At 66.0% G+C, this 9,689-nt stretch overlaps 1 protein-coding gene across 4 annotated transcripts in view; it reads left to right on the plus strand.

The window, feature by feature from the left end:
- The window catches only part of ACTR3B (actin related protein 3B), a 28,821-nt gene extending 19,394 nt beyond the window's left edge, over positions 1 to 9,427 (plus strand). For 2 of the 4 annotated variants that reach the window (XM_028525773.2, XM_036011065.1), the window contains 6 exons: positions 2,062 to 2,205; positions 2,861 to 3,034; positions 4,732 to 4,824; positions 7,602 to 7,727; positions 8,511 to 8,594; positions 9,047 to 9,427. In XM_028525773.2, the coding sequence (XP_028381574.1) occupies positions 2,062 to 2,205; positions 2,861 to 3,034; positions 4,732 to 4,824; positions 7,602 to 7,727; positions 8,511 to 8,594; positions 9,047 to 9,142 (717 nt within the window). In that variant the 3' untranslated portion in view covers positions 9,143 to 9,427. The remainder of the gene's footprint in view (positions 1 to 2,061; positions 2,206 to 2,860; positions 3,035 to 4,731; positions 4,825 to 7,601; positions 7,728 to 8,510; positions 8,595 to 9,046) is intronic. The other 2 variants (XM_036011063.1, XM_036011064.1) reach the window with 2 other exon arrangements.
- Positions 9,428 to 9,689: the final 262 nt, after the last annotated feature.

Here is a 9,689-nt window from a genome sequence, read left to right on the forward strand (position 1 = left end):
GAGGGCTCTCCTGCTTGTGGTCCTGCCCCTGGGGATGGGCCTGCCCCCCGGGGAATCCCATTGGTCGGTGCGTGTGTGAGCACTGGCAGGGGCACCTCTCCTCTGGGATGAGACGCGGTGGCCTCGCCACCTCCCGCTCCAGAGAAGCGGCTGCCGCCGTCTGGGAACTGGTTTGGGGGCCGAGGAAGGTGGAGCGTGCGCCCAGGCTCGCAGGTGCTCCGCGTGGTTGCACTGCAGGTTTACTTTCCAGAATATCAGAGAAGCGACCCCTAACTGGGGCTTTCTTTTTCTTTTTCTTTGCCCAATAAGCTATTGAAGTGGATTGTTGAATGTTGGTTTTGTGAAAATAAATCGATACAGTTGGAAGGCAGGGGATGGGGAGGGGGATGGGGTGGAGGGTGGGGGCCACCCACCCCACTCAGGGTCAGTGCGCTGCCCCTGCGGGGGCGGGGCGTGGAGAACGCCGCCTACCGAGGCAGGCCGGCAGGCGCTCTTCCCTGAACGGTCCGTGTGCTTTCGTTGGAGAAACCGTCACCATCCCTTGTCAGGACTCGGAGGAACAGTGCACTGCCGATGCGTCACCTCCTTAAAGGCCAGAGCTCCCGGAGGGGGAGGTCAGCGGGAAGAGTCGGGTCTTCCAGCAGACGGCAGACCGCCCTGGGCTGCACTTCCCGGGGGTCGGGAGGGGCCGGCGGGACTCCAGATGCCCTCGCGGCGTCCCCTGTGCTTGGGGCTCCTTCAGGCCCGTCCCAGACCCTCGCTCCTGCCACGTGTCACTGAGGGGTTGGTGCCACCGCACTGGGCTGGTGACACCCACTGGAGGTGCCGGCCCCGCCTCTCCCTGAGGCGCTCCTCTCAGCCCAGAGCAGTGCCCCCCTGCCCCTGCACCGTGGACCCCGCTGCCCCCTCACGTGCCCCCGACTGGGGAGAAGCACAGAACACAGGTGTTCCCTGTGTGACAGGCCCGCAGGGAAAGTTGTAGTTCGTTTTTTTCCGGAAAAAAAAAGTACATTTGTTGCCCAAAATGTGGATAAAACAGAGAAACTCGAAGGAGAAAATAAGGTGGCCCACTGGCTCACCCAGAGAACCACAGCCCGGGGCTGGCGGCAGGGCCGGGGGCTGTCTCTTGGGCATGCTGCCTGCCGCACCTGGGCACGGGCCACCGAGGCCGGGGCCCTTCCGTGGAACCGGGGGGCGTGACTCCCCTGTCTGCTGACGCTGGTGGGAGTGTCCCCTCCGGCCGCCGGTGCCCGGGGGAGCGAGCTGGACGTGTGCCCAGGCCTGCAGCTCCCCGGCCAGTGGTGCCCTCGGGGAGGTTGGCGAGGGGCCTCGGGCCGAGCTGGGGCATGTGGGCCCTTGGCCCTGCCCTCCCGTGGGTGCTGGGCTGCACCCCGATCCTGCCGCTGGCAGGCCAGCCTCCCGGTTCAGGGAGGTGCCCAGGGAGAGGGCCCGACGTGTGACCAGCGCTGGTCCCAGCGCGGTGGTCAGCGAGCTGGCCGGACTCGCTCCTGATGGGCGCTGGCCCTGCTGTGGCCCGTTGCTCCGCACGGCCACCCCCCGCCGGGCTGTCGCTCGCTCTGTGTCGTGGGCACGGGCACTGGGCCGAGTGATGTGTGTCACGGACTCGTCCTGGCCACTTGGCTGACGACACGGGTGCGGCTGGAGCTTGCATCCAGGTCGCGGGAATCGAAGGGTTGCAGACCTAACCAAATGGCCGATTTTTAAGTACAAGTAGGTTCATAGTGGGCCAGCGGTTTGTAGACAAAACCCTTTCCGTGGCTGAGGAATGAGAAGGGATGGGTTCCCGCCTCCGGCACCAGCCTCACTCTCGGGGGAGGAGCCGGCCCTTGTGGTGGTTTTTCTCGGCACCTTCCTGATGGAGGCGCCGCTGCCGTGGCCCGCGGAGGGGTCAGGTCCCGTTGGGGGCGGGGCGGGGACCCTGTCACTCCAGAGTGCGTGTGCGGCCGAGGTGCCGCGGGGCACCAGTAAGTGCGTGTCAGCGCCGCGGAGCGGCCGGGGCTGGGCACGGCGGGCGGCTCGCACGGCGCCCTCTGCCCCCAGGCAGAAGGCTACGTCATCGGGAGCTGCATCAAACACATCCCCGTGGCCGGCAGGGACATCACCTACTTCATCCAGCAGCTGCTCAGGGAGAGGGAGGTGGGGATCCCTCCCGAGCAGTCCCTGGAGACCGCCAAAGCCATCAAGGTAAGAACGGGCGGGAGACGGCTGCCTCCTCGGGGGTGAGAGGGAGTGGGTGTCGGCCGCTGCCCCCCCCCCCTCCCCGCGAGTGTGGGTCTCCCACCTTCTCCCTGTGCATTCGGTGAGGGGGCGAGGACCCAGCGCTCGGTGGGCGCCGTGGTGGCTGGGAACTGAGGAGCCCCGGCTGCGTGTGCAGCCCCAGGGGTCGGGCCGCCTTACACAGAACCTCGGGTCGGCAGAACTGCCTTCCACACCCCCCTGCACCCGAGGCCTGTTTCTGGAACAGGAGCTGGAGGCTGGCGGCTGGCGGCCACGGCGCTGGGAGCCCTGGGCGTGGCCGTGCTGCACTCCTTCCTGGTCCCGCCTGTGGGGCTGCTCCCCGAGACCCGCCACGCAGGACAGTGCGTGGTCCAGCGCCCAGGACCGCCCTACAGAGCCCGCCTGTGGTTTCCGACTCCGGCCGCCGTGCGGGACGGGGTGCCAGGAGCCCCACCATCGCGGCAACCCACCATCGCGGCCCGAGGGCGTGTCCACGCCGGAGTTGGGGGGCTGGGCAGTCTCCAGGCGCGGGTGTTGAAGGCTCGGGGTCCCGGGCCTCTGTCGGCGGCGGCCCTGGGTCGGCCGCTCATGCCCGGCGGCGTCTGTGTGTGTGCGCACGCAGGAGAAGTACTGTTACATCTGCCCCGACATCGTCAAGGAGTTCGCCAAGTACGACGTGGACCCCCGGCGGTGGATCAAGCAGTACACGGGCATCAACGCCATCAACCAGAAGCAGTTCGTGGTGGACGTGGGCTACGAACGCTTCCTGGGCCCCGAGATCTTCTTCCACCCGGAGGTGAGGCCCCGCCCCCAGGGCGCGTGAGGGCGGCGGGCGTGTGTGGGGCGGTGCCTCCGCTCGATGTTGGGTCCCGCCCAGAGCGGGCGGGCGCACTCGCGTCTCCGTCTCTGTGCAACAGTCCGCCGGGCGGGGTGGTCCCTTTGCCTCTCTGTAGCCCTGCTCACCGGAGCGGTCGGAGGGCGTGGAATTGGAGTGAGCCGTGCACCGTGATAGGACCACGGCCGGTCTCACGGGCCGAGTGCAGGCTGGGCAGCGGAACCAACCCCCCCCCCCCCCCCATGTCAGCTTCTCACCCGGGATGCCTGCCGGCAGCTCCCGGCCACGGGCTGGCCTTCCCCCTGCAAGCTGCTCGGTGACACTCACAGCCATCACTGTTTTAGTGGGTGGTCACAAATGACCACTGTTACTTTGTAGACACGGTAATTTAGGTTTAAATAGAATGCATTAAAAAAAATATGTATTTATTTATTTTCAGAGAAAGGGAAGGAGAAAAAGAGGGAGAGAAACATCAATGTGTGGTTGCCTCTCCTGCGCCCCCTACTGGGGACTTGGCCCACAACCCAGGCCTGTGCTCTGACTGGGAATCAAACTGGTGACCCTTTGGTTTATAGGCCCCCTGCTCAGTCCACTGAGCCCTGGCTTAAGCCAGGGCTGAATAAAATGCATTATAAAAATAGGCTCTGACTGGTGTAGCTCAGTGAATTGAGTGCCAGCTGTGAACCATAGGGTCGCCAGTTCGATTCCTAGTCAGGGCACATGCCTGGGTTGTGGGCCAGGTCTCCAGTAGGGGGCACAGGAGAGGCAACCACACACTGATATTTCTCTCCCTCTCTCTTTCTCTTCCCCTCTCTAAAAATGAATAAATAAAATAAAAAAATAGTTTGGTCTATCTTCCTGCCTGGTTCAGTTTGCGTTCAACAGGTAGGTTGCCAACCTCTGCCTGTTTTTAGATGGACACAGGACTGTTCTGTGTGGGGAAAAGGTGTGTGCGTCGCTGGCACTTCACAGTGTCCTGCTCGTCCATGTGTGTCCCTGACCGCACTGATTGGACGCAGACGTGCAGCTGGCTGTGCCCAGGGGACAGCTGGCGGGCAGCTGGGTGCTGGCTCCTCCCCGCTCGGTGCCCATGTGTGTCAAAGCCCCCCTGGGTTTCCAGACGAACCTCAGGTGTGACGGGCGGGGGTTCTTTGTGCTCCAGCTCCCGGAATGGAGGGGGCCAGAGCCGAGGCCGTTTCCTCGGTGATGTAACTATGACGTCCCTTCCCTGTAGAGGCGCCACGCAGTGACCCTTCACTGACTGTGTTTCTTCCTTCTAAACCCTGGCTAATTTTTCCATAAATCAGTGTTGTGACCGGTGTGCTCACTGCACACTCACAGTGTCTCTCGTTATTTCACACGCATCGTGCACACACTTGTGTGCTCTCACCGGCACGTCCTGCTGTGTGTGTGACGCGGGGCCGGTCGCCGTGGTCGTGTGGGTGGTTTCCCTCCCTCCCCCTGTCTCGGGCACACGGCGTCACCGGCCCGCACACGCAGTCTCGTGGGCCGCGTCCGGCCTGCTGCTCGTCCCCGTGCGGTGCGGTCAGAGGCATGCTCCGTTCCACACGCGTTCAAGACACTTTCCAAAAAGCGTTTTTGTTTCTTCCTGTCGAGGGAAACGGGTCACGTTTCTCTTGTCTCCCCACGAAACGCAGTTCGCCAACCCCGACTTCATGGAGTCCATCTCGGACGTCGTGGACGAGGTCATCCAGAACTGCCCCATCGACGTGCGCCGCCCGCTGTACAAGGTAGGGGCCGCCGCCCGGGCGGGGCGGGGCGGTGTCTGGGGCTCTTCCGCCGCCAGTGGCCCAGCGTCCTCAGAGCAGGCTGAGAACTCGGCCCGCAGGCGTCGCCGTGTCCCCCCGGCCCCCCACCCCGTCCCAGAGGACTTGCTGAAGGCCAGTGTGATGGCAGAGGGCTTCTCCTGGAGCGCGGAGGCCTTACACGCTTGCAGGCAGGACGCGGGGACCTGGACGTGTTGAAGTATCCGCTGCCTCTCACCCTCAGCTGGCCACGCCGACTGCACGCCTGCTGGGAAGATACACGTGGTCTGCCCACGCGTGCTGCCCACCGGTCCTGCCGGGGGCAGACTCGGGCTCGGTGCCCACGCCGTGCTGCGGGGCGCGTGAGGGCCTGGCCTGGGGCAGCCCGGGGGGAACGCTCCCCTAGCGGTTCTTCCCCAGATTCTCCTTTGAAATGGGAGGACCTGCCAATCCGTGTGGTCCCAGGGTGAAGGGGTGTTGCTGGTGGTCAGATCCTGACAGCAGGAGGGCACGGCCGGGCGGCTGCCCTTCACCTTCCACTCCTCCGTGCTTGGGCGTGAGGGTGCTGGGCTCTCAGCCCGGCCTCGGCGCCGCGCCCCTCGCTCAGCTCGCCCAGGCCCAGGCGGCACGTTCCAGAGCCTCAGGGGTCGGGGGTCGGGGGTCGTGCTCGGGAAAGAGGGATCGGTACGGTTTTTCACCTGTAAGGTGGGGTACCGTGCAGCCTTTAGAAAGAATGAGGTGAATTAGTGTAAATTCAGATGGGGGAGACCAGCCTACATTGCTAGGTGGAAAAGCAGCTTGTAAGTTTACACACGGTAGTTCACTCGACGTAAACGTGTGGCTCGCGCGTGTGCGGGAGGAAAGGTCCTCGGTGATACGTGCTCAGCCTTTTCCTGGGACGTCCATTCTTTAGGTTTTTCAGTGAATTTACTTGCTGTTTTTTCCTTTACTCTTTTTTTAACTTTGAATACTTTTTCACGTTTCAGTTATTACTGATGTGCGTGACTAAACGGAAGCGACCGCCCCCACAGTGCAGTGCCCGTCTGGCACTGTGCCTGGTCGCTGCCCTGTCACGGACCGTGCTCCTCTGCTGGGCTCTGCGGCGCCTGCCGTGTCTGCCGCTGCCGGTGCTTCTCCGCCCCTTCGTTTGTTCTCACCCCGCCGCCCAGGGCGGCCCGCCCTCGACTGCAGGGAGCTCAGATTGTAAGGGGCGGGCAGAGAAGGGGGATCCTCCAGAGAAGCCACCAGCAGGGTCCCCGTGCTTTCTCTCCGTCTGCCTCTGCTGGGACTGAGCGGGAGGAATGGGCCCTCGTGCAGTGCGGGCCCCCCCGCCCGACCTGCGACATTTGTAGCGTGGGCGGGCCGGCCGGCTGGGACCCGGGGCGGGAGCTGGCCACGTGCTCTCAAGGCGGGGTCCTCTGCTCCGGGGACCCTCCGGTCCTCCTATCGGGCCACCAGCGGCTCAGGTCTTGGTGCGGAGGTGGGCAGCACGCAGGCTGGGGCCGTGGAGGGAGAGGCTGAGTCCCAGCCGTCCCGTCCCTGGGAGCAGCAGCCGCCTCGGGCACTTCCTCCCGGGCCCTCGGGCGCGGCACAGCGCACGTGGTAGAGACGGGCGCGCTCTCTCCGGTGTTGCCGGGACTGCAGCTGACTTGGGTGGAAGCCCACACAGTGCTGACAGAGGCGAGGGGCACTTGGGAGACAGGGAAGGGGACAGGGACACCCATGGCAGGACGGCGTTGCTGTTGGGGCAGGTGAATGATACAGTGACACTGTCTCCCGGCTCCGTTTCCGCTGGTCTCTGATGTGTCCGTCCGACCCCCGTCTGAGCGGGTGCTGGCACCCCCTGTCCGCTCAGGGCTGGCTCCTGGGGATGGCCGGGGCCAGGAGAGGGCAGTTCTGTGTGACCTGTGACCCGGGCTGCCAGGGACCACGGGGCACGTGTCCCCCGCTGGGTCCTGTGACGTGTGCTCGCCTGTCCACACGGCCGGCCCCGGGGACGCCTGACCGGGAACGGGGCTGCCTGCCTCCCTGGAGGGCGCCTTGTTTCCCTCCTCTTCAGTCCCCCCGTCGCTCCCCCCCGCCCCGTGATGGTTCCTGTGAGAGAGTGAGTCCAGGCTTCACTCCCCTTCAGGGTCCCAAGTGACACCCTGCACCTGAAGGGGAACAGCTCTTCAACCAAAATCTGGCGGGAGATTTAATGAGGCCCCCCCCACCCGCTCCCCACCCCCATGCACCCCGCCCAGGCCTCTGCCGCGGCCCCTCAGTGGGATCTGAGGGTGACAGAGGGGACACAGCGGCAGCAGGGGTCTCGTCTGAAAACGCCTCCTGCCGGCGTCACCCTTCCCAGAGCTCAGGTGCCGATCAGAACACCCGTTTCCTCGTGGTCATTAGGGCCGGGCGAGCCGGGCGTCCAGTGTCGCCTGGCCGCAGGCTGTTGCCGTGACCGCCAGCCCGGCGGTTTCACATGGTCCGCTCGCCGTGCGGTCCTCGTGCGGCTGCCGGGCTGCACGCAGCGGGCACTCGGGGCGGGGCTGCTCCCCGGTCCCCTCGGTTGTAACCCAGTTTGGGGGGCACAAGGGGAGGGCTGTGTCCACCAGGGGGAAGCACCGTGCCCTCCTCCAGTGGCGCTCGCTGCATTTGGCAGGCTGTCCCCTCCGACAGGCGGAAGTGAGCCGGTCACTGGGGGGTCGGGCAGGCGGGGTGCATGCGGGGTGGGCCGGGACCCCCGCCCCCAGGAAACCCCTCCGCTTTGTGTCTTCTAGAACGTCGTTCTTTCAGGAGGCTCCACCATGTTCAGGGATTTCGGACGCCGGCTGCAGAGAGACTTGAAGAGGGTGGTGGACGCCAGGCTGAGGCTCAGCGAGGAGCTCAGCGGCGGCCGGATAAAGGTGGGGGCCGGGCGGGGGGTGGGGGACCCGGCTCTCTCCCCCGAGTGGGGAGCCGGAGGAGCGGGGTCGTCTGCCTGTCAGGGAGGAGAGCCGAGTTCGAATCCCCCTCCCAGCCACACGGGAGGCGGTTGCCTGACTCCTGCCGAGCGTGCGGTGGAGACCGGGCCGGCCCAGCGGTGCCGCAGCTGGGATCTGCCCCGCCCCTGCCCCCTCCCTGCCTCCAGGGCCAGCCCCGCCCTGGCCGGTGACCCTGCGTGGGCCCCGGGGCAGGGGTGGGCTTCGGGGCGGGGTGACCGGGAGCACGTGTGTGTGTCCCCACCAGCTGCTCACACTGCTGGCCAGTGTCCCTCCTCACGGCACTTTTGGGACGCCCCGTGTCCTTTGGAGTTACCGCCACATGGCTAAAACATCTCACTTGTTCAGTTTGAAAATGAACTGGGGTAGTTGCTTGGATTGTTCCCTTATTTACATGCCCTCAGTGTGAAAGATGAGTCCTCCCGGGCGTGCCTGCTGGGTTCTTGGACAGGGTACCCCCGGGCTGGGGGCCTGAGGCTAGGGCTGGGGGCAGGGTGTGGGGGACAGGGTGGGGTGGAGGGTTGCGAGGCGAGAGGCTGGGTGCTGGGGGTCAGATGTGGGTGAGCTGGGGGCTGGGGGGGGGTTGGCGGCCCGACGTGCAGAGGCCCTGCCGTCAGGGTGGGCAGAGACGGCGTCCGTCCGGGGAGCGGTGGCGGGAACCCCGCCCACACCGGAGTGACCGCCCCCCCCCGCCCCCCCCCCCGGCAGCCCAGGCCCGTGGAGGTGCAGGTGGTCACGCACCACATGCAGCGCTACGCCGTGTGGTTCGGCGGCTCCATGCTGGCCTCCACCGTGAGTCCCCGAGCCGCGCTGCGGCCCCTGTGCGCGTGGGCGGGTGTGGTCCTGGGAGGGTCAGAGAGTGGGTGTGGCCCCGGACAGCCCCACACTGAGTCGGGGAGATCCCAGCGCTCGCTTAAGCTCTCAAGTGCCCTCGCTAACGAGGGGCGAGCACAGGTGTGGGGCCCTGGAATCCGCATGAAACCTGGGACGTCGGCACTGGCCGTGGCTCCAGGGACTGTCCCCAGTAGTCACGACCCCCGCCCCCCCCCAGATGCCTGAGTAGGGGGCGGGCTGCTAATTCAGGGCGGGGTGTGGCCGGTCCTCAGCAGGCTGAGCAGGGGTGCAGCCGGCCCCAGGCGAACTCAGTGGGGTCGGCGAGCCAGGTCTGGAGGGAGGGAGGCTGGACAGGGGCGGGGGCGGCTCCCCAGTCCCGGGGCACTCAGGGCCCCGCGTGTCGCCCGCAGCCCGAGTTCTTCCAGGTCTGCCACACCAAGAAGGACTACGAGGAGTGCGGCCCCAGCATCTGCCGCCACAACCCCGTCTTCGGGGTCATGTCTTAGCGCTGGCCGCCACATTGGGCCAGTGGCGTCCTGCCAGCGCGCAAGTGTCCTTCGGAGCCGGAGACGCCCGCGGCCCCGAGAACTCGGCGTTCGTTCGGTGTGGAGGTCGAGGAGGGGCCTGTCTGTGTCCCTGAGTGCAGGAGGCGCCCGGCACCAGCACGGCGAGGGTCACCGCGAGCTGCCTCCGTGGCCCCCCTCCCCCTCGAGTCCCCGCAGCCCACCCGAGCTTCTAGCGACGAGCCTGGTTCTGAAGGCGCCTAACTGCAACTCGGGAAATGGTTAGGACACACCACCTGGAACGTGGGGAAACATAGTCCTCCCCTCCCTGCCCCCCCCCCCCCCAAAGAGCGTGGGGCTGGTCGCCCTGTCCCTCCAGCCTATTTTTGTAAATAAACGTCGTAAACTGGAGACGCAGGGGGCTCTCTGTGTCTTCTGTCCCTGTGTGTCTTGTGGTGTTCGGTGCTGCTGGCTGCTCCCCGGCGGCTGCTGCTGTCGCCCCCGGGGCTGGAGCCCTCGCCCCTCCCGGGGACGCTGCGCAGGGGCCACC

Source organism: Phyllostomus discolor, chromosome 10, assembly GCF_004126475.2.
Source record: "Phyllostomus discolor isolate MPI-MPIP mPhyDis1 chromosome 10, mPhyDis1.pri.v3, whole genome shotgun sequence".
Taxonomy (NCBI): Eukaryota; Metazoa; Chordata; class Mammalia; order Chiroptera; family Phyllostomidae; genus Phyllostomus; species Phyllostomus discolor.